The sequence below is a fragment of the Nipponia nippon genome, unplaced genomic scaffold, assembly GCF_047370975.1.
Source record: "Nipponia nippon isolate SJK-2023a ecotype South Korea unplaced genomic scaffold, ASM4737097v1 scaffold_31, whole genome shotgun sequence".
Lineage (NCBI taxonomy): Eukaryota > Metazoa > Chordata > Aves > Pelecaniformes > Threskiornithidae > Nipponia > Nipponia nippon.
In genome coordinates, this window is record NW_028262349.1 from 1,851,731 (window position 1) to 1,875,069 (window position 23,339).

The 23,339-nt window shown below is 41.0% G+C and overlaps 1 protein-coding gene across 5 annotated transcripts in view; it reads left to right on the forward strand.

Moving 5' to 3' along the window:
* COMP (cartilage oligomeric matrix protein) overlaps positions 1-23,339 on the forward strand; it is a 37,615-nt gene that overhangs the window by 1,021 nt on the left and 13,255 nt on the right. For 2 of the 5 annotated variants that reach the window (XM_087769553.1, XM_087769550.1), the window contains exons 2-7: positions 268-1,268; positions 4,044-4,160; positions 18,298-18,419; positions 18,582-18,718; positions 19,184-20,426; positions 22,537-22,622. In XM_087769553.1, coding sequence (XP_087625679.1) covers positions 20,351-20,426; positions 22,537-22,622 — 162 coding nt within the window. In that variant the 5' untranslated portion in view covers positions 268-1,268; positions 4,044-4,160; positions 18,298-18,419; positions 18,582-18,718; positions 19,184-20,350. Of the gene's footprint in view, positions 1-267; positions 1,269-4,043; positions 4,161-6,774; positions 6,963-18,164; positions 18,420-18,581; positions 18,719-18,857; positions 20,427-22,536; positions 22,623-23,339 lie in introns of those variants that run through there. The other 3 variants (XM_087769552.1, XM_087769551.1, XM_009466227.2) reach the window with 3 other exon arrangements.

Genomic DNA, 23,339 nt, shown 5'->3' on the forward strand with positions numbered 1-23,339 from the left:
TGCAGGGAAGGTGAGTAGCATATGTTTCTACCCATAAATAAATAAACAAACAAACAGAAAATGTTGGATTTGGGTGCCCTCATTTCAGCAGACTTTTATTAGCACAAAACAAATCTCTTTTAAGATAACTTCTGTGCGTTGTGAAAAACATTGATATGAAAGGCTAGGTATTCAGTCCCTCTTCTCTGCTAAAGCCTTCAACTATAAGATGCAAATATGTATCTTCTTTTATAAGTAACTTTAATTTTATTCTTGCTTTTGGTGTAGGATAAAGCCTGGAACTGAAACAGAATGTACCGCATTTGCAGCTGTTAGGCTGAAAAGATGTAGATGAAGATTGAAAAGCATCCTTGTCCTAGGAATATTATGCACCAAGCACAGAGGGGGAGAGAACAAGTAGAGAGAATACAGGAGTCATCACTTCTGCATACAGACTGTTTGAATTAATCTTTAGCTTTAAGCCTCTATGAAGGAATAGCCTGTATCAATAGTTTACCATACTATAATATCATGCATACATAATTCAGGATTCAGATTAAAGTAGGTTAATCCAACAAGCCACTAAAATCAGAGGGCAGAACGGTAAATTGCTGAATTATGACTGTCACATCAGTTTAACTACGGTCACAGTTTAACATGGCGACATCAATTTAATCAGTGTATACCCACACGTAAGTTCATCAGTGTTACAAGACAGTTTGAATGTTGAGACTCTTGATTCCTAAAAGTGAAACAGAACTGAATTAAAACCCATGGAAAATTTGGTTGGAAAGCATCCATGGATGAACTAAACTGGTGCTTTCTTAAAACAAACTGGAAATTAACTGTTTTGTACTTCAGAGAAAAGCATAACTGTGAGAAAATATGAAATCCTACTTGAGGAGTAAAGTGGAATTAAAGAAGAAATTTATAAAAGCAGGTAGGCTGCTTGGTATGATCACTTATTTATTAATAAACAGAATGTACTCACAACATTTCACCAGTTTACAGAATCCTCAAAAATTTTGGAAAGCGATCAAAGTTTTGATGCGCTGCTGGACTCCTTTCCCTGTCCCCTGCATAATACAGAAAATAGCAATGCTTTTAAAGAGAAGTTGTTTGGAAAACTCGTTGAAAATTGCAGGGCCTTAGCTCACTGTGCCATCAGAAGGTAAATTTGGCTTCTGATATGGAGGCACCAACGACCGTTGGCCGCGCTCACGGACAAGATGGTGCTGCTGTCTGAGGTGCTGAAGCTGGAGGGCTGCGAGGAGATCCCCCACCGCACGGTACGTTCTGCTCCCCTGTCACACGAGGCAAAACTAAAACCAGAGTGAGCCAGGTGTGAAAAGCCTGCAGTTCACTTTGAGATATTTTGACAAGGGATCAAACTGGCCATTTGTTGTGGCCATTGGGCTCCTGGCTATCGTGTTTAAAAATGGAGACCGCCATTAGTCTTTACACCAATATAGAGGCATGGCTTGTGAAGAGGGTACCTTTGAATTTCATGACATTATTGCTTAATAGTAGTTCACTGCGTGCTGGAAACTCTGTGGACTACTTTGGTGCTTTTAAAGAGGCATGGAGGCACGCACACAGGCTGCACTACAAAGCTCCTAGACAATATTTTTTGCGTAAGCCATGTTCTGTGAAAGTTTTCTCTTTTAAATCTGGGCTAACGCAGAGGAATGGCTCTCTGACTCATTGGTCCTTACTGTTGTGCATCCAATATGAAATTTAAAAAGATAACACTTTAGAAAACTGGAACGCGTTCTCTGAAAATGTTGCTGCTTTACTGTTTTTATGCATGATTAGAAGCTAGAATTCGCAGGACATACTTAGGCACAAGAAGCTATCCAAGAGAACAAATGTGGGTGAATTTAATTTTAAAAAAGATGCTTTCTGCTTGCTTCCATGAGCTAAAAAGTTTAAAGTTATTATCTTGAAGCAGTGATAATAAAGATTCCTGATGATGATAAGTGTAAAACTGATGCATACAGCAGTTTAAGCGTTGGTAGAAATAACATGGTCCTGACTCAAAATCATTGGCTTTGCCAGAGGACTTTCCTTGAAACTCATTTTAATTCCAAGACACACCAGCACTGGGGTTTGATCGCATCCTCCACTCAGGGCTGCACAAGAGAGGGCTGAAAACAAGCTGTTAGGAAAAGGAAGGAACTGATTGGTCTCCGCGAACTCCAAGCCATGGAGATAGTGCTAGGAAGTGTCATCGTGACGTGAGGGGTTCAGAGCCAATCAAATGGAGTGTGAGGAACCTTTGCAAAACTGCTGCTTCAAATGACAGGGTTGGATAAAAAAATGTGTATTTTTATCCTGGGATAAAACAATTCAGGTTCGGGGGAAGTGAGTATGAAGCAGAGAGCAGGTGTTCTTGACAAAGAATGCTTAAGGAATGCTCACACATTACACTTCCGATAGTGACAGCAGTGTAAGTACTGTGGTTAGCAATGCATTAACATATTGTAGAACAACAAATGCAATCAGTAAATTTGTTACGCATATCTAACCACTTTACCTTCTTATCTGCTCTGTCGCTTCGCATCTGCATTTTAACATCTCTTAATTTCTTCTTTTTTGTTTGATGTTCAGCTAACTCATACTGTTATTAAAGTTCTTCATTTTCTGTCTCTCTCCGTTTTTCCTTTTGCTTGCCTCTTCCCTAAAACAAATCTTCACATGAAAATTCTGCACTGTTTCACCTAGTTTACCTAGCCTGAGTACCAGTAAATGGAAGAGCAAAGAATACCTGTTGTTGTTTTTTTTAAAAAGAAAAATTATCCCCCTGTATGCTGACAAAATTTCAATAAAAGAAATTTTTTTCATTTAAAAAAATGCACCAAAAATGCAGCAACAAAGCAAAAAAATTTGAAGGCTATGAATTAGCTCTTCCATTGCAGATGTTACAATTCTTCTCAGTTACCACAAGAGGGACATAGAAGGAAAGCTAATGCAGCGCTGGGAAAAAAAAAATCAAAAGAACAGATTGACGCAGGTTCATTGCAACATACATTTTCCTTTTGTTTAGGAAGATCTTCTGGGATCATAACATTCCTATAGCTTCCTTCATCCCAAATAATCTTTAAAAAGCTTTATAGACCTTAGAAAATGTGATAATAGGCATTAATAGCTAAAATGGATTTTTTCCCAGAACTTCATAATCTTTCCTCAGGTTTTTCCTATTGGAATGTCTGTAGTAGTGTCGGGACAGGGAGCGGTTGGGCTAGCTGTATTTTTGTTCCATCTCTAGCTACTGGACCAACAAATATCACAGCATTTAGTAGGCATGTGGAGAAGGTGGTTATGGAGCTAGTTTGTTTATTTAATTTTCACAAATTAATGGCCGATGATGCAAATGGCATAAGATCAGAGCTCATATAAACGTTTTCGTGAAACAAGGGGACCATAAAATCCCCTTAGGTAAATATCGAAGTGTTTATTGGGCTCTTGTGGAATTAAAAAGCACAGTCCTAATACGCACTAGGTTGCAAGTAATGCAGCATGTATGTTTAAGGATATGCAGTCTATTAATCCCTAACGTCAATAAAGCTTTCCCTCCAGCTGTGGTGAGACAGAAGCATCACTAGTTGGGCATGCTGCTTTATGGAATCGGAACAATAATGCTGTGAGAAAGGGCTGTTCTGAGTAAGGTGGAAATAAAGACTTTTTTTTTTTCCAATTATAGCTTTATGGACTTCAGCCTTAATGCCTAAACTTCTATGACAGGTATTTTAACATCACATTAAAAGATCTCTGTCAAGTGCTAATAGATTGAGCGGTCATTTTTAAAAAGCCCTTTACACGGAATGTTTTCACAAGCTAAAAGCATATCAGAAAAGTATTATTGTGTAAATGTAAGAATTTCTCTAAGGTGCCAGAAATCTAAGTGCAACAGTAAATGCAACCTAGCTTTGATTTCAGGAGTGCGAGTAATGTAGTATAGAAAATTCAGAGAAAAGGGCTATTACTCATTATCAAGGGAATCTCAACGCTTTTATCCTTCAGCAAGTTGTGTAATATTTCTGTTTCAACTGATTTACCTGCAGGTTCAATTGTGGCTATAAAGAGTATTCCTGAAGCAAGTCATGGGTAGGTAACTTAAAACAATGAAGGAGAAGGAGGAGAAGATCTTGACGTTTCTTCGGTGATCTTGAATGAAAAAGGTACTTAGATATTACGGTGATGAATGACATAAAGAGATAATAGCAGTATATGAAAGCCAGTAAATGAAACTAGCTGTAAACTCTATGCTATAAACCACTTTTCTTTCACTGTCTAAGCTAAGTGCATACTAAAAAGCTAATAAACTGTGAAAAGGTAACTTAATATTAAAAAGCTCATCAGAAATACTTTATTTCAGCATAAAATTTGAAATCCTTCCCTTGAAAAATGTATTAAAAACCTTTGTAACTCCCACTCCTTGAAAATAGCTGAAGTGTGTGTTCATCCTAAACAATGCCACGTTAGCACAGAATCTGAATTCAAGGAACTAATGTAGGGGAAAAATCTTTTTATGAACAGAGCTTCTGGCTTTCTGCAGGTTTTCGGTTGCAAAAGTACTGTGTGAAGTGATCGACTTCTCTTTAACTGGCCACAGAAGTTAAAGATTGCTAGCAAAAAGGCATAGTTTCTGAAATCCCAGAAAAAATGCTGGAGTTGATGGATATATTCAAGAAGATATTTGAGAGTATCTGTTACCTATTAAATCTGTCTTTGGTAGGAGTTCTGGAAGGAGCAGACTTGTTAAAAATATTCGGTTTCTAAAGGGGCATCAACGTTTCTTTAAATGGGACTTCAAAACAGATGTTGTTGTATCTGAGCTTAAAAACAAATTTTGAAGCTCTTGATTGACTACAAAGAGTGTACATGTTTCTTTGTTTTAATTTCTGGCAGTTGTCCTAGGCAGATGGAGAAGCAGTGAGGTTATTTTGGTATAATGTAAAATCCAGTACTTCACAAAGGGTTTTGATGTGTGTTTGAGTCTTGTGGGCTGGTGTTCCTCCCTCTGTTTTAGTGGGGAAAATAGAAGAGTGGTGAATTTTCAGGTTATCCCTGGTGTCTCATTTAAGTTTATAAATACTTTGAGTTTTAGCAACATGACTTCTAATGTGGTAACAACTTGCTTGCTTCTCAAAGCATTACTGCTTTACAGACGTGGTTTCTACTTTTGGGGAAGGTAACGTGCACAGGGTTAAATATGGGGTTGTTTTTGTAAAGAGTATCTTAAGAGAACAAATAATTTGAAAAACAGTATTTTTTGAGTCCCACCCTGTCTTTTTCTTTGCTTTTTGTTTAAGTGAATAACATACTTGCATTCTCTACATATAAAGTAAATCCTTCCAAGTAAATCCGTCTTCCTGCTGTGAGAGAAGTCTGTTAATTTGGCACTTGTCTTAAAAATGAAATAATGTAAGCAATCCAATAATTAGGTGTGTTGCCCTTCGGGTTTTGCTGGGGGGGTATCTAAACACACATGTAGGAATGTGTGTTTAGCCATATAATGTGGCTACATGACTTATATGAGTGGTTCAGATTCCTGCTGGGCTAAACACCTGCATCCAAGATGGTCTTTGTCCTGAAATATGAACCATTTAATTTTCTGGTCTCCAGCTCTCAAGAATAATCCTCTCTGGTTTTTTCATGGACATCTCGGTTCCTTTTGATGTGAAACGCAGAATTCACCGGCCAGGCCTTGTCTTTTCATGGCAAATATTAAAGGTTCAGAAAACAACGAGTGTATAAATTTTCATACTGTAGTAGCGGCTATAGGTAGGACTAGTAATATTAACTGTTGCTTTTCCTTTATTTCTTGCCTGAAAAAAACCCACGACAGATCTAGAATTGAGGGAGACCAAACGTACTAGGTGTCACAGTAGTTTTGCCATCGTGAAAGCCCTTCCATTAGAAACCCTGTATTTCTGATGTCTGGGGGTGAGTGCAGGGCAAGAAAAGGTTGGGTGCCTGAACCAGACTGGTTTCAGGATGGAGAAGCTTACTTGAAGTGGAAAGAATGTTTTCTTTGCAGAATGCTGTGGATTCGAGGAGGAACCAAGCCAGTACTGAACACAGGTCATGAATGGTTACAGTGCAGCTTTGTAATGCCTTCCCAGAAGTGATGAGTTCCTTGGAAATGTACCCAGGCCACTGGTGGAATTTCATCAAACAGCATACGAAAAGATCAAGAGGACAGTGGGTCCCAGGTTTTAACAGTACTCCTGAGAGTGAATGTTTCAGTTGATTATACCCCCCGCTTCCTCAACACAGCGGGCTTAAAATACAGTGGATTTGCCCCTGCTTGCTTGGAACAAGGTTTCCCACTATCAGATTGATGTTAAAGAGTGTTTCATGTAGTTTCTTTGCTAAGGGTTATTGGTTTTCCCTTTCTCAGTACAGTTTCATAGCCTGCTCCTGAGCTGCTAAGCCAGGGCAGATGTGGAGCGATTCTCTCACCCCAGCTTGGTGGTGCTGGTTGCTGAGGCTTCCTCAGACTGGATGATTTAAGACCCAGTGACCTGCCCTGGGAGCAGCAGCACCCTGATTGCAACACCTCAGGACCTTCTCTGGACCTGATCCAACCTGCCTTCTACTAGGCTTTCAACAGCACTTCCAAATTAACTGCCCAGCTACCCTTTGCTTTTGGCTTTTCCATGTGCTGTGTGAGGAGGCAGAGTTCCCACCGTGGAAGGCAGCCAACGTGACAGCGAGTAAATAAATGGAAAGGTGCTGGAAGAGCTATGAAAAGATAGAGAGATAAGGAGTCCTTCCACGCTGCTCCCTCCAATGTCACGCAGACCAGCAATTATCAAGTGGTGCCATTTGAGATTCACGTTGCAGAAGCTGCTACAGGTGCTATAATGAAAGTGGAGCCTGCTTGAATTCCTGGAGCCTGAGCAAGGCCCGTGGCAATACTACGAACCCATTGTGGAGTCTGGAAACTGTGAACTGGGGCTGTTTTTACTAAAAAGGTAATTACTGGCCTTGATTTATGATCAAACAGAAGTTTTCAAACAGCTTCTCAATTCTGGTCCAGAAATCCATGAGCCTTATGTCATATGGAGGAAGCCCAGAAGAGAGAAATTTTTTTATGTAGTTGTTAGCAAATGTTATTAAGAAAATGAAATGTTGTTGAACTAGATCCTATGGCCTTTATTTCAGCTATAGTATGAAGACAGAGCAAAGGTGCTATGGGAAGCTTTCTGGCAAGCAAGTGGCGTTGCGATCTCAGACAAGATACTAACATATTAGGCCACCTTCCTGGCAGCAGATTAGTATGTGACTTTGCTGAAAGAGATGATTGCAAAAAGGTTATGAAGAAGGTCTGGAGAGCAATAATTCTAAATAGTGCTTTAGTAATGATGTCATTTAAACAAAAAAGTAATGTTAAACATTGGGCAATGAATGCCTTTGGATCAAGAGCAACACAGGGCCATTAGCCAAGACGCAGAAGAACTTCTACAGCAGGAGAAGTTGCACAGTGTAATAAAGAGCTTGTGGAAAGTCCAAAGCATGCAAGGTCATGATGGAAAAGCCATCTTAGAATAATCCTGAGGAGCGGCAGGATACATAACCCAGTATTTTCTATGAGAGTGAGGGCTTACTAGGAAATGGAGGGGAGGAAGGTATTATAACTCTAGTCAAATAGCATATTCACTTGTGATCAGTCCATGTGTCTTGAAGTCAGAAGGCAAATCTTGGGCTAGCTGGAGTGCTGGAACAGCCTGAATGATTGCTGTGATCCCAGACCGATCTTGAACTCTTCTCTTGGGGCTCGAAACAAATCCAGTTATAACCTGCATCCACCTCCTTTACTGAGGAAGCAGAAAGGCTGAAACAAAACAAGGGATATGATTCTTGTGGACTTGACAACTTGATGAACATCAGGAAGCATCAAAAATATCATTTAAAAACTGTGTTGTTACCATTTTTTTCTTTATAGGATGACCCATTATGGTGCTGCAAGTGGTCTGAATTGATGGATCACTCTCAGGCTAGGGTATAGAGATTAGCCCTTTACTAGCAAGTACGTATAGTTTTAAACAAATTCCCAGTGAATTCAGCTATGAATAGCTGAAGGCCTGGTCAGCTTTGCAGGAGGCTGCACATGCCTTGCTCTTTTTTTTTCTTTTTATACCATTTGTTGCATATTCCGCTAGAGGCCACCACAAACCTCATCTTAAAAAAAAAAAAAAAAAAAAAAAAAAAAAAGAGGGGGCACCTGCAGTACTAAATGGCAAAAGCTCCTGTTTTATAGGGAGATTTAGAAGTGGAACTTGGATCTCCCTAGAAACAACTTCTCTTCCCGCTGTGTTAGGAGTAACTCCCAGATGTGACTTGAAGCCAGCAAATGACCTCAGGCTGTGAGATCAGATTTTGCTGAGTATACAGGGTTAGACATGTTCATTACTCTTTCCAGAAGATCTCCTATCCAAACCATGCATTGATATTTGATTTCCTTGGGAAATATTGGCCTTCACGGTAGCCTTTACCGCATTTGTGTATAGAGACTCAAATTTTCAACATTGTGTCCTGCCTTGCCAGTAGAAAGTTGCTTTTGTCATTGCTATTTATTCACCTGAGGCGTGGGGTTCCTGGAATTGTGTGCACTTTCCTGGAAGAAGTGTTGAAGGGTGTAATGGCTTGTGCAGAAAGTATTCAAAGACTGAAGAGATGTCAAGGAGAGACACGGCAGCTGGAGTTTAGGGAGAGCTCTCGGATTCCACTCTCATGATAGGTATTTCTCTGGCCCTCGTTGTCTCAGGAACTCAATGTCGCTTACACCCAAAGTGTTCTGGCTTGAATAAAGGTTAATGGAAGAAACTGCCTGCTGTGCTAGCCAAAAGCAATTGGCCTTTATTGAAGGAAGCATTGCGAAAATTCAGAGGATCGAACTTCTAGTTTCCATGTGGAATTAAAATTAGAGTAATTCTGTGACCATCGCCATTAGGCTCAATATGTGTCCTTGCAACCTTTGGATTGGGAAGAGCAGTTCAGATGAAGCAAGGACTTACTCTGAATCTTTACACAGACTGTGATACTGAAAAATATTGCGAAAAAGATTAGATTTGCTTTTGTGGCTGTTTTTTAGCTTTGGGTGGGATCAGGAGAAGGACTTGCCAGAAATCTCCAGAGCCAGTTCATTCCTGTGAGATTTCTGGTCTGATATTTTCTTGAAAACTCAAGAGGTTTGGATTAGTCTCCAGACTCCATCTTTCTGGAGAGCTGCCCACCGCTTGTGAGCCTGTGTACACACCATTTTTCCATTTCTCTTGGGGTGAAAAAAAAACCAACCCATAGTCTGGATGATGTTGAATTTTCCTCTGAGTTTATAAATGATGTACAAAGAAGCACAATTTTCGGATAAAGCCAGTAATCTGTAATGTCTCAAAGGTTATGAAAATAAAATGTGCATGTGAAAAGAGATGTATGATAAGATGAGCTGACAGTATGCGCGCCAGGAAAACCATGCATTTAGTAGCCAGTGGCTTCTTTGTTTCCACAATCCGTGACGTTGGTGAAACAAGCAGTTTCACAAATGAAACCGTTTACTTCGAGGCTAACAGGCCTCTTGCATTGATTCTTTTGACTAGGACCTGTTAAAACCTTTCTGGTAGTCTAGACCAGGTAGCACAGACGTTCCCTTCAGCCTTGTGAAAGCTGCAACTCGAATAACATTTTTGTGTCATACCTGTGTGCTTTCAGGCCTGAGTGGGGAGATACTTCTGCCTGAGAATAGCTGAGTATTTAACGTTGTTATCTAACCAAACGTGAATGAGGGCTCAGCTGCCTGGCTCTATGCTATTATTTCTGTTTGAAAATTCATCTTCGTATTGTATGAGATCTCTCTTTTGAGAGAGACAAAGTGCTCCTGCTTCTGAGGACGATACCTGTCCTTCCCCGCCCCCAGAGCGTGGGCCCTGTGAACATCTGTGTCTATTCATTCCTGTGACAGCCGTAATTATCTTTGACAGAAAGCCTATGGAACGCCTCAGGCAAACACTGGAAGGGGGACAGCAGCGTGGAGAATATACTGCCTTGTGATATAATGGGGTCTGTCTAGAAGATACCGGGTTTGTCATTCTCTGCTCACCCTTGAGGAGCTGGCATCCTTTTGTGGTCAAGATTTTGGGAACAATTAATAGAAGACAGTTTCCAGGAAGAAGATTCATTCTTGTTTGCTCGAAATCTAACAAAAGTTATTAATCAGTTGAAGTGGGGTATAAGCAAAAAAGATTGAGAAAATATTCTGCTCTACCACCATCATAAGAGGAAGAGTGGTTTTTGTGGAATACTAAGGCTCTGCTATAATACTAAACTCATTTTCTTTTTTCATATTCAAGATTTTCATTCTGTGTATGGATAATGAGACCACTTTAGAGAACAGCCTTGACAATCTGCTGGTGCTTCCTATATCCCATTATTCTTTGTGCCCTCCGTGAATCTCCTAGTCATCCTGATTCCACGGCAATCGAAGAAAGCACCTACACTTGAAGAATTTTCACTGTAACTCATAAAAGCTTTTTCCCCATTTCCCTTGTGTAAGAAAAAGTCCCATTTCTGCATGCAAGTGTTAAACTACTCATGTTAAAATGGAACTTAAGCGTGTAGCATTTTCCTGAGACAAGGCAAAGATTATTCCATTTAGTGATCAACTTCTTTTCCCCCTTTCTCTGTCCCATCCAGTATTTTGAAGAGTTGAGTTTGGAGAAAGCAATGGTCAGGCTTCTGACCTCATGCTTTCAGCATCCCCATAGCCAGCGAAGGTGTGAGGGAGGATTAATACAGTGTGATCTCTCCTTCCTTCCTCTTCATACAAGATAACTCTAATTTTCAGCACTGGAAAAGTTTGTCTCTTGCAACAGCTGACTGCAAATTACATTTTTACAGAGTACCTCAACAGTGGTCTTTTGATCACTGGTGTCCTGAAAAGACCTGATTGCTTGGTGCTGGTTTTGCTTATTTCCAGCTGTTAAATCACCCCAGATATCTTCCGTCTGGTTTTTGGTGTGCTCTTTTTTTTTTTTTTTTTTTAATGTAAGCAGTAGAGCTAATTGCTATGGAGAGGTTATGTGAAAAAGAGCAAATGGGAAGAAAAAAATGGCCCCTGTTGTAGTCAGTAAGAGAGGAAATGTCAAGAGAACTATCATTAATCTTGAATCAACACTTCTTAACAAGCTACAGCTTTTTGCTGCTTATATCCAGGAGACCTGAACAGGTTTGCTTAATATAACTTCGGGCATGGAAAATTTCTTGATGTTCCCTGGAGATGTCCACAGAAAGGACACCTTTGTGGTCTGTCTGAGCACAGTTATTAGAACTACTGGTCCGGCTTGTTGGGAAAGGTACCTTACCACTTCATACTTCTGAGGCAGAATAAACTGTGAAGTTCAGATTTTCTCTGTGGGTCTTTGGGATGTGACCATAGAAAGCACAGTTCTGTCTCCCGTGAATGGATGCTAACCATTCCTTGGCTCTCGCTATAAAAAGCAAGGTTTTCTCTGGACTCCCAAGCCAAATGTTTCCCTTTTTCTGCTGTTCTGCACTCTGCTATGTATTTGGCTGTGCTCTCTGTCCCAAAGGTGTCTGTGTTCTGGTGGTGTTAGGTATGAATAGATTGTCAAGTTCCTTGGGATCTTCCTTGCTGAAAGGAACGATGGAAACTTGAGCTTTTTTTGAAGCTGCGTGGCAAAAGGCTGATGGCATGTGCCAACTTGTGGCTCGAAGGCAGTAATTTGAGGACAGCAAATACTGATCTATGTAATGCTTGTATATATGATACAGAAATAGTATTATTCATACACAGTATGTGCATTTACCTATAGCTACCGAACTAATCACGTGTAGACAGCTCTGGCAACATACCAGAGCAGATTTCCAGGGTCCCTCAGGTTCAGTATTCTGCCTATGAAGGGGTCAATGCCAGATGTTTCTTTTGAGTTAATAAGTCTTGGTACATGATCAAAACCAAGTCAGTGCTCCCTAAGAGAGGCCCCCAGACTATTAAAAAGTGTACGTGCTGTCTGCCCACCTACATGTGTGATCTCAGAGCACTGAGCACTTCCAGTCCCTCCTGTAATGAGACAATTCCTGTTTACACTCTTGCTGAAGACCCCTGGATTACACAATAAGAAGGTTTGACCACGGGGATGAATTATATACATCGTTAAGGGGAAAAGAAAAACCAGTCTGCTTAGAAGAGCTTTTGTTTTTAGGGTTTGCCATCCCTAAGAGTTTTGGGAAGTGACTTAGTGCATACTGAGCAACGAGTGAAAGCAATCAGTAAAACTGTGGTATTGTCATTATGACTCTGGGAGGTGTCTTTTAGTAGCAAAACCCAAAAAGGGAGACTACGGCCAAAGCAGTTTTGCTGAAAAAAGCTGCATACTCTAAGCATTAATGATACTCCCAACAATAATTCCCAGCAAGACATGATGGCTTAACCATTGCATCAGTTTGCATCTCTCTTGGTCAAAACAGCCTTCAGTCTTCTCCTTTTTTCCAGTACAATTCAGTTAATTATTCCCAGTTCCCTCAACGAGTCTGAGCTCCCGCTGGCTCCTGGAGCAATAGTAGCTCATTGTTGCAAATGAGCTTAATCCAGTGTTAGAAGTCTTTATTGTCCCTAATAGAAAATGGCATGAATAGTAAAGGAAAAAATGTGAGATGTTTCCTGTAAGGTTTTAACAACCCTCCTGGGTGTATGATTACGACATATGCTGGGGAATAGTTTTGAGCAGGGTGGTGGTGGGGAGAAGGAGCTCTGGCAGCATTTTACACCCCCATCTGTAAGCCTCGTTACCGCGAGCTGCTGGAGAGGAAGGGAAGGATGGGAGACGGCTCTTCTTGATCTAAACACGCCACTGCTTTTCAGCCCCTCGGGCTTCTGATTTGTCATAGTTTGTCTTCAGGAGGCTTAAATGCGAGGTAAAGCAAAACTGAACACAGGCCGATACGCAATTTGTGGGCCCTTTGATTGGCCTCCTGCCCTCAGTTTTGTAAAAAGCATTTTAGTTCCAGGTGTCTTAGTTCTCTTCAGACAGGATTATGGTGACGCGACGCCTCAGGCATTTTGGAAGGGGTAGGATTATCAGTGTGGGACCCAGGAGTGAAGAACATTTGACAGTGCTGCGACTTTTCTAGAGACAAGAAATTAGATTATCAAAACTCAGCAAGCCACTGGGAAGTTCTGGACCATATTTTAAATGGAGGACAACATTCAGGGTGATCTTGTAGCCCTGCCTCCGGATAGACCTTGTCACCCGTCCTGTCACTGGCCTCGTCTCCTGCTGTTCCTGAGCAGAATCCCTGGATGGGGCTGCTGGTAACCAAGTACTCCAGTAACCTGGGCTACCTGAACAGTCTAGGTTAGCCTCACTCATGCTTCCTGCTGCTCTCCGACTGTTGGAAGTTCAGTATCACATCTGTGATGAAACCCAACTGTGGTGTTCTTACTGTGCACTTCAGACACTTTGCACGTAAGACACTTTTTATTTGTTGCAGGGCTCTAGTTGTTTCATATTTTCTCCTCTTGTAAAAGTACAGCTTTTCTTGCTGATGCTCCTCAGAGTTCCTACGTCATCGTGTGTCGTTCTCTCAGCCAACGTGGGCAGAATATGTCACTTCCAGAAGATCAGCCACTTACAGTGGTGGTAAGGCTGCCCAGACAATATGTAGTATCACTTACTTTAGATGAATGTGCATGTGCTATTTTTTTTTAGTATCTTTCCCTGCCAATGTTTGTGAATGAAGATTCCCCTTCTTCAGAGAAGAAAGACGGTTTAGTTATTACAGCGCTGGCACGAGCTTTGGGCTTCCAGGTTCAATTTACTTGCGTGGTGTGACCTAGCACAAGCTGCTTAGCTTCTGAGTGATTCAGTTCCATGTCTGTAGAGCAGGATTCTTTATTCCTCTGAAGAGTAATGTGGCAATAAAATAGGCCATTTAGCTCTCTCATGGTTGCTACAAATCGGTTATCTTGTTGGGAGTCTCATTAGAGAGATCAAGAAACAAAAAACCTTCTGGGACAGGAGCTGCTTCTGACTCTTACTGGTAGCTTCCTAGGTCAGGTCCAGAGGTGCAGGGAATCTGCCCTGATGACACACTTGGAAATTTTCTGACTAGCACCTTTCTTTTCCCCCTACCCCAGCATTCACTGAATTTAAAAAAAAAAAAAGGGGGGGGGGGAGGCGATAAAGGCAGCAATTTCTTGATATGTGTTTGATGGCTTACAAATGTCTCCTACTTATTAAATGTGCATTTGTTGCGTTGGCTATTCAACAGCAAAGATATTGGAAAACCCCTACTCAGGTCATGCTAGTTCTGGTTACTATTTTTGGTTGGGGGTTAGGAGCTGAGGATAAAACAAAGAGTTTTAATGTGTTCTCGGCTCATCGGTCTCTTTTTTGTTGGATTCCTCCCTCAGACATCGGAAAGCATCTCTACGCCTTTTTTCAGAAACCGTTTTGCAGCTATTTTTATACACGAACATTACGGCGTTTGTGTTTTGTCGCATTCTAAAACTCTAAGAAAACGCTCAGGGTAAAAACGGATGTTCCCTTGAAAGTCAGCCTTTCATATGCAGAAAGTATAAAAGTCATCAAATTTCTAATAGTGTTGAGGGAATACGCAGGAAAGTTGATGCTTCTGGAACTCTAATCTTATTTCAAGGAAGGCCCCGCTTTCTGTGGTGCAAGGCAGTGGCTTCCTCCCGGGAGACGTCCCCGGCACAATGTGCCAGCTGCTGTGATCCTGTGGTTGTGGCCCGGCGTTACGTCGTTCTGCCTATTGCCACAGCGAGTTGTGTGACTTTTTTTTTTAGCTCATGTGAATGGCTTTACTGCCGTTAGTCAAATTCCATTAGTAGGGCAGAAAACAAGAAGAATGAATGATAAAGTTAGCGTAGTGTGCAATGGAGCCATGTCCATTTATTTTATTTTGCAGGCTTGATACTCTGTCATTGCAGTTTGCCATTGATTAAATGAAAAAAACATTAAAAGCACTCATAAAAGGTCTTCAGTGACCTTCAGTGCCTTGCTTTCCTGAGAAATTCAAAGTTAGAGACATAAACCAGACTGCAGCAAGCTGTAACTCTTCAAACGGGTAACAAACCACAATGGATTATTCCATCTTGCAATGAATGAGGCATATGGGGAGGGATGTTCTTACCTATTGACTGATGGATTTTGTGTATAATATTTGCACCACTTTAGGTGTTTATGTCAAATAAGGAATCTGTCTTCCAAAAGCATTGGTGCTATTCTTTACATTATTCAGTTAATACCTAAACTTTGTTACCTCTGGACTGCAAATAGCTCGAAGTACAGATCATTTAGGAATCCTGTTTGTTGAGACTGTGTTTTAGCAACAGATTAAATAAGTATTTGTACATAATCAAGCTGTAAAATCATGCTTTGCAAACTTCTGAAAGTAGGTTTTTGTTTTGTCTGGAAGCACGTAGTAGAAAGGACAGGACTGAAGACTCTGCTGGCAGCTGGGCCTCAAACTTCAGGGCCCAGTCCTTTTCACAGTGTGTATCTTTGCAATTTGCAAACGTTAGACAATAGCATTCAAAATAAGCACAAGCTGAAAAAAACTGTGCTGTGAAATTCTGCTGTGTTGGGCTGCTTACTGATCCACTCATGAGTGAAACAGAAATGAGTATTGCATAAATGTATCAGGTTGGTTCAACTTCAGTTGTAATCTAGCAGTTCTCCACAATAGAGGATGTATCTTCTGAGTCATAGATCGTTTATGTATTGTGACAATTAACAAAAATCATGTCTGATTAAGATTTAGTTGAGACATCAAGACTTTTATTTCTCTTAGAACTGACTGACTGTCAACAGTCTGCGACAACTGTGATCATTTCTCCTCTCCACTTTTCTATATTGGTTGTATAAAACTTGGAAGCTGCATACATTACCAGGTTCTTTTACGACAGAATAGAATTGAAATGCGAGTTTTCAAATATGTAGTGCTTACGGAGGGACTAATCTGCTCTCTGAGTCCACGGTGAATAAGAAAAGAAGCAATGGGCTTAAATAGCATCCCTCGGAAACATTTTCTAACAGTGGGGATATAAAGCATTGGAAGGCTGCCTGGGGTGGTTGCGGAGTCTCCATCGCTGGAAGCATTTAAGAACAGGGTAGAGAAGTCTTTGTGAAGAGTGCCGTAGGAACTATTGATCCTCTAGTGGGAGGAAATGAAGGAGACGGTTTTTGAAATCCTGACTGCTCATCTTTTATATAATTTGGTTTCTTACGACCATAAATATATAAGAAACATTGTAAAACACTTAGCATACCATTTCAGAGGGTGTAGGTGTTTTTCACTTATTTTTAGAACTTGACCTTACAAGACTGAAAAATAACTTTTTCCTTCTGACTTTTGTTTTTCACTTGGCAAAAATTAGTTAAAAACACAGAGATGGAAAATATTTAAACTTTAAACTAGTATGAGCTTTTCTTTTTGTTGTTTGTTTGTGTGCTGGTTTCATTTGTGATGTCAACTCCAGTCAGGGAAAAAGGTGTAACTAACCTGGCACTGCACAGAGTGCAAAAACACTTCTACACTGAAGCCCAAATAAACACTATCTACTGCTCACTTTTTTTTTTTAATCAGCAATGCTTAAAAAATGATACCGAAAAATCTGGAAGATGTTTCCCCATCAGATAATAACAAGTTCACATATATCAGCTACTTTTGAATTTGTCCTTTTTAAACAGACACAGGCACCCACAAATAACCAAGTCATGACCAAACACTTTCTGATCTGCTAGCGGGTGTTTAAGCTGTGTTAGAGCAGTGATTTACAGGGATTCCTAGCCCTTAGATCTGAATATAGAAAGGTATAAAATGAGTCCAAGGAAAATAAAGGTAGGAATGACCTCACCCTGTGGAGACACCGTGTCTTGCTCAGCTCAAGAAAGCTCTGTAGAAACGAGCTACATTTTAATTTGTACAGTTATTTTGCTACTGTCAATTAATAGAAATGATCCAGAAACTGTTGCAGACTAAAGAGAAATGGCTTTGGGTTTCTGGAAGGATGTAAAGACATAGTGATCACTGCCTTAATATGCAGAAGACTTATTCGTTCACATATTTAACATCGGTGTAATGCAGATTTAATATGCTTTGGTTCATTTCATTTAGAGTAAGTGAGCAATAATAAGCCCTGTTCTGTCACCATGCTGTCCTACACTAATTGTTGCTGAGGGAAACGAATGTCATTTCTCAGCAGTGAACATTCCTGACTTTACTGAGTTTGAGAACTTGCATCTTCTAAGTACATACTCACAGTTTTCCTCTTGTGCTGTAACACCTCAGCTAACTGCAGAGCTCCTTAGAAGTAACATGTGCGCCTTGTGAGCCAGCTCAGTACACTCGCCAGCCTCCACTAAGAAATTCCTTATTAGTGACTCCCTTGCAGAGGCGAACAGAGACGGTGAGGTACTTGCAGATCGTCCACTTTGCAGATTTGCGCATTACCAAAGTTCTCTTTTTCTCTTCCCTGTGAAGAGATCCAGTTTTGCTGCTGGTAGCCCTGAATGTCTTAAATACTTCGGTGCCTTGCAGCTTGGCCATACAAGGTATTCTTCAGAACACGTCTTTTCCTTTTGTCCTTTGCAGTGACTCCAGGAGCCTGGGAGATTTCTTCTTTTTAATGTCAATTATTTGAGTTTCTTCAATCCATAGTAAAAACAAAGAAAATGATCTAGCTTCTCTATCATATGGTTTTGATGTTAACTCAGAATGTTGATGTTTTGGTTGTTAAACAGTAGGCATATTAGAAAATATAGTGAATTTTACATATAATGTGGTCACGACTTTATAGTATTATAAAAGGGCATGCGATTCTGGGCAGCTGAAAGTGCTCAGAAAAATGCGGAATTCGGTACAGAGGAAGCAGAGCGCTTCTTGGTAGTCTTCGAGCGCTCTTCCTGGATACAGATACCGCTCCCCTGCTGGCTGGGGGTCACGCTGTTTTACAAGCCAATTTCACATGGTCTCAGAAATGGTTGTTTCTAGTCAGCCAACTAGCTCTTCTCAAAAACGGGTTTTTTTGGCCCCTGAAAACTTAGAAACACAGAAGTGTCCAGTTAGCTGGATACTGGACTCTCAAGCAACTTTTTTATTAGGTGTCTGACTTTAAGGGTTTTTTTTAATGTGGGTTTGCTTGCTTTTATGTCCTGATATCATTGAGTAATACTTTACTTAGATAGCAGAAAACATCATTGCTGCTCATACATATTTTATTTGCCATGTATTGAATAGTTCCTTTTCTCTTTTAATTTTTTTTTGTAGTACTAGGATTTTGATTGTCTCATCACTCTATATGGACATCTGTTTCTCCATATAAAGCCAATCTGATGTCAGTTGTTTCCGAGGTGACCTCACAAGTGACCTTTGTCCATTCTTCATTCCATGTGAGTTACATCTCTTTCTTTTTGGAGTTTTATGACTTCTCCCCACTTGAAAAAAACAGATTTTTTCTAAATAGTTGGCAAGATCCTTCCTTTATTAATGTCCTATCAGGCTTCTGTCGAAGTAATGTGCTTTTCCCTTAAAATTCTCCACTACCATAACAGGTACCACTGGGCTTCCTTGCTTGCGACCTAGCAGGGTCCTGGACTGAGCGGTCTGCAAAGGCTGAATGTCTCTCTCACCTCTTGACAACAGCATCTTCAAACATAAGCTGGACGGACATCAGCTATCACTGTTTCAGGTGAAAGACTTGGTCTCTGTGGGATGGGTGACAGGGCATTTTCATTCACTCTCCATTTGTTGCTATCAAATAGAAACTGTAAATAATACTTCCCAGAACATCACTGGAAAAAACACTGTATTTTATCTTTAATAATCAGTTGCCGTGGTTTTGATTTGTCCAGAAGGACCCAGAAATGCTAAAACCTGGGAAATTCAGTTGTTCTGAGTTCCAGCTCAACCACTCTTGCTTACCACACGTATCAAACCCTCAAAGCTGATTTACCTGTGGGTTGCAGCAAAAAGTCCCTTGCTCTGTGTAACATGACATGGCATGTGCGCCAGGCAAGCAGAATCATACGAATGCCACCTAGGTAACACATGCAAATTAACTTTATTTTCGGTATAAATTTGCTTCGTGCAAGAAAATGTAATGCTGCAGCATTCGCATAATATAAAACTAATAATATTTATTTGCTTACTTTAGTGAACATGCACGCTCACCAGCGCCTGCAAGACTGCACCCAGGTACCTTCGAGAATTGTGCACAGCCACAGGGATGGGAAGTTTTCTCCTGAACATGGGAGGTCTGAGGTCAAAATGAGAAAAAAATCTTTATGTAAATATCCAAGGATCCTGCTGCTATAACACTTTAAAGACTGAGCTACTGTTTCCTGGGGCTTTCCTGTCTGTGTCCCCAAGGGTGTTGTATGATCAACATACTGACAGATTTCACAATCGTACCGTGAAAATGTGTGATCAAGAATTTCACCCGTCTGCAGACTAACCTTTTTTACAGGTCACAGTTTAACTTGCAATTTCCTTGATGTAGTAGCTTTTAAGATTTTCTTTGGGCAGATTTTCTTTGGCTGTTCTAGATGGATTTCTCAATCCGCTCTGTGTCTTCTGATGGAAAGTGCTGGATTGAGACGGACTGATGGAAAATGCTGGATTGAGACTCATTCCTTCACAGACAAGAAACAGCAAAGTCTGCCTTCCTCTCCTGCCGTCATTTCTGCACTGCATCCTTCCTTTAGGCAAGCCTGGCTGGGGGGTAATAAGAACATCAGCCTCTAAGGGCTAGTACATTTGCCCAGTCCCTCTCTGAAATAGGATGTGATAGCTCCTCTTTGGAGTTGGAAGATGATTCCATAATTCTACCCCAAGTGTGAGTGGTGAAACTGTCTTTTGGGAGTTTGAAGAGCCTTTTCTGAAACTCTAGTGAAGTCCAGATGTCTCATAGCTTTTGTGATCTTGTGAGCAGTTTTAGAAGGAAAATCTGTGAGGGATAAGGCTATGAATCATCCGTCTATCCTGTGTCCATGAAGACGAAATAAAAACCCCGATCCAAAAAGAATCCATTTAATTCTGGAATTTTCTGACCTATTTTGGTGCAAGCCGGTCTAAAAAAAAAATTAAACTACTCTCCTGATGAGTTTCTCATATTGTTTACTTTTGTAACGTTCTCTGTGGACTAGCAGCCAGAAATGACGTCCACCCCTCGTCCAGCATCAGAGAATAAGAACTTCAGAGGAAGGAATGCAACTTCATAAATAGCAAACCACAGACACTAATGGGGAGCAGAGGCAAACCTGCAGGTTAAAAATTCGTTGCAAGGGAAGCCCATACATCCACACTGCCTGGAGATTCAAAGATGATTTCAGCTCTAGCCTTTGTTTTTCTCCTCTGCCTCTCTTGTCCCTTTTCATCATGTCAGCAGAGAAGAGCAGGTAAGTAATTTTAATTATATTTTCTGGATTCGTATGCTTTCTAGACTCCTATGAAAATTGTGTTTTGCAGACGGGAATGAGGAAGAAGGTAACATTTCAACTGCATCTACTGAAGCCTAAAAACAATGTTTAGGGATTTTGTAGTTTCATATGAAACTTGAAGCTTAACTGTGTAAATGTTCAGTCTTAGATTTTTTTCCCCACTTTCCCTCCTGAGTAGTGAAGTATTTGAAGAAAAACATTTATTCTAGGGCAACTGGAAATTTTGTTGTGTTTTGTAATGACCTGCAAGAGACACTTTACATTAACCTGCATTTTGCATGTGATTTAAGTTAAAAAACCAGAATGTCCTCTAGCAGGATCCTTGGACAGCCTCTCTGCTTGTGCACATAGAGCTCAGGGAAGCCCTGACTTCTAGGAACGTAGCCGTGCTAATTTCATTACAAAAGTTCCACTTCTCTGAACAGCCCGTTAGGGGAATGCTCAACTCGAAGAGGATCTGTGAGATCCGGCAGACTCAGACTGCGTGCCAGCGATTCAGGTGTGCACTTGTGGAGACAGACTGAGTCCACGGAGAGGGATGCACAGTAATGGAAATGTCTGCAAGTCCATAGATTTCCTTTGGAAATCGCTCCTGAGTGGTTGAATCATTATTGTGAATTTGAATATTAAAAAAAACCCCAAACTTTTATTTTAAATTACATCTTGCTACTGGGAATGGAAAATTCTTCCCTGGAGTAACGGAAGCTGCCTGAAGCCTTCATGCAGAGTTTATTCAAAACTTCTGTTTGAAGTTAGAAATTATATGCAAGCTCCTTGTTTCAATAAACTCAGAAACGTCACTTTAATTCAGTCTTTCTGTCTTAGAATGACACATTTGCGGTACTTTCCATTTAGTTCCCAAACCAAAATGTATTGGAGATGTTACAAATATTCCTAAAACCCTCGTGGTCCTGCGCGGGGCAGACCCATGAGGCTTTCAGGCTCATTTGTCACATGAGAATGCCGAAGCTGTACCGAGGCAGGAGCACGGGCTCACATCCTGCCTTTGGCACTGGCCAACTCTTCATGCTCAAGGAGGCAGACCCCGAACTCCAGCTAACTTTCCCCTGAACACACAGTGCTGTTTCTAGAAGATAGTGCTATTTCTCTCTTCATAAAGGTTTGCTTACGTTGTAGGCAAGGTGTGACTCCTGTTAGAGGACCAGTTAATCTAGAAAGAACTAGAGACATGAGGTTGTACTTTCTCATGGCAGACAGGAGAATACCAGAGTTGAACTTTGTGTCCAATTGTTTTTAAAAGGTTCAAGTTTTCTTAAAACTTGCATAATTCTGAAACAATGAGCTACTTCCATTCATTCTTCCTGAGCGAAGTTGGAGTATAGACTAGATTTTTAGCATGTCTCAAAGGACTAGGCAAGTCTAGAATCTAGCAGATGGGAGGGAAAAGTCACGTTAATCTGCCCTGGATGACCTCGTAAGATGATTTATATCCTCTGTTCGGCATAGCTTAAACAGGATTTTGCAATGTTGCATGGAGGAGCAGAGGTATCCCTTGTGTCCCAAAGCCACTACATGGCAATTTGAAACTGCCGCTGCCCAGAAAGAACCCGTCTCCAGCAAGAAAAAAGTCTGTACCTTAAGAATAGGCGAGGCAACGGCCGATGTGCCGGTTTTCCACGTTCAGTGCTTGGCAGCACGTTTGGGCTAGACTCAGCAAAGGGCCTTACTTTAGCGCTGCCCTTCATAGCAGCTCCCACAGCACTGAATTATTAATTTGCTTCTTTTGGCAGCAAAGCCTTCCTATGTGTGAACTGCAGAGACCATGCCAGATTAACAGCTACCATAACTGCCAGGCCGATTTGTTTGCTGAGGGGTAGCTGTTACCTACCTGACAGGCATGGCTGATTATCGCTGCCTGCCCTGCCTAGAGCAAATGCTGCCCTATGTGCAAGTCTCTGTTAATTCCAGCAAGCTCCTAGTTAGGAACCGGCAGAGACTGGTGTGGAGGAGTCTGTATCTTTAATATTAAGCTGAAGTTAATAATATCAGTTGGTTTGTACTGCTAATGGCTCTTCTGTGTTTTTCCCAACCACTTTGTTTTTTTTAGGAGGGGAAGTTGGGCCAGAAATGCTGGAAGAGATGAGAGAAACTAACCGTGTGCTAATGGAAGTTCGAGACTTGTTGAAACAGCAGGTAGGTGAGAAAGGGCCCTAATTCCTTATATGCTGCACAAGGGAGATCGCTGAATCCTCTCTCTGCCTTACGTGCTGAGTTCTGGAATGGGGGGGCTCCTTCTTGTGTTAAGTGAAATGAGCAATAGAATTATTGCGCTGCAAACCAGAATCGAGAGGTGGTCTCACAATCAGATCTGTAATTCTGAGATAAAGTGGATTCATTTGAATTCCAGAATCTGCTGCTTAGAACCGTGTCTGCTGAAAAACAGGGTACATGGTGAATGAACTCTTAAAAAAAAGACAAGCACACACAGTGGGTATATATTTAACTGGAAAAACAAGTCACTTTTTCCTTGGTTTTGTGGGCTCATGAAATCAGTAGAGAGTCCAAACTTGGAAGATGGAAGAGACCTTTCAGCCATCTATTAGGGTCCTGGAAAGGGAAGTCATATGGAGTCTAAACAAGCTCTGTATTCACTCTTTCCTCTTGTTGTTTTAATCCTAAGCCTTTCTGGCTCCAGCTGTTTCTTAGGGAATTTGGAACTTCTTGGGTGCTTAGATCTTTTCCCATTTTAACGAGGAGATGGTGGTTTGTCTGGTCAACTGTCTTTTAAGTACAGAAAAAGGTTCCATTCTGCCTTTATCCACCCTGGGAGCTGAGGGCAGCAGCCTCTGCCTGCCAGATAATTGGAATGGCAGACAGGTCTCTGTGCCAGTGCAAACTGGGCGGCCTCTA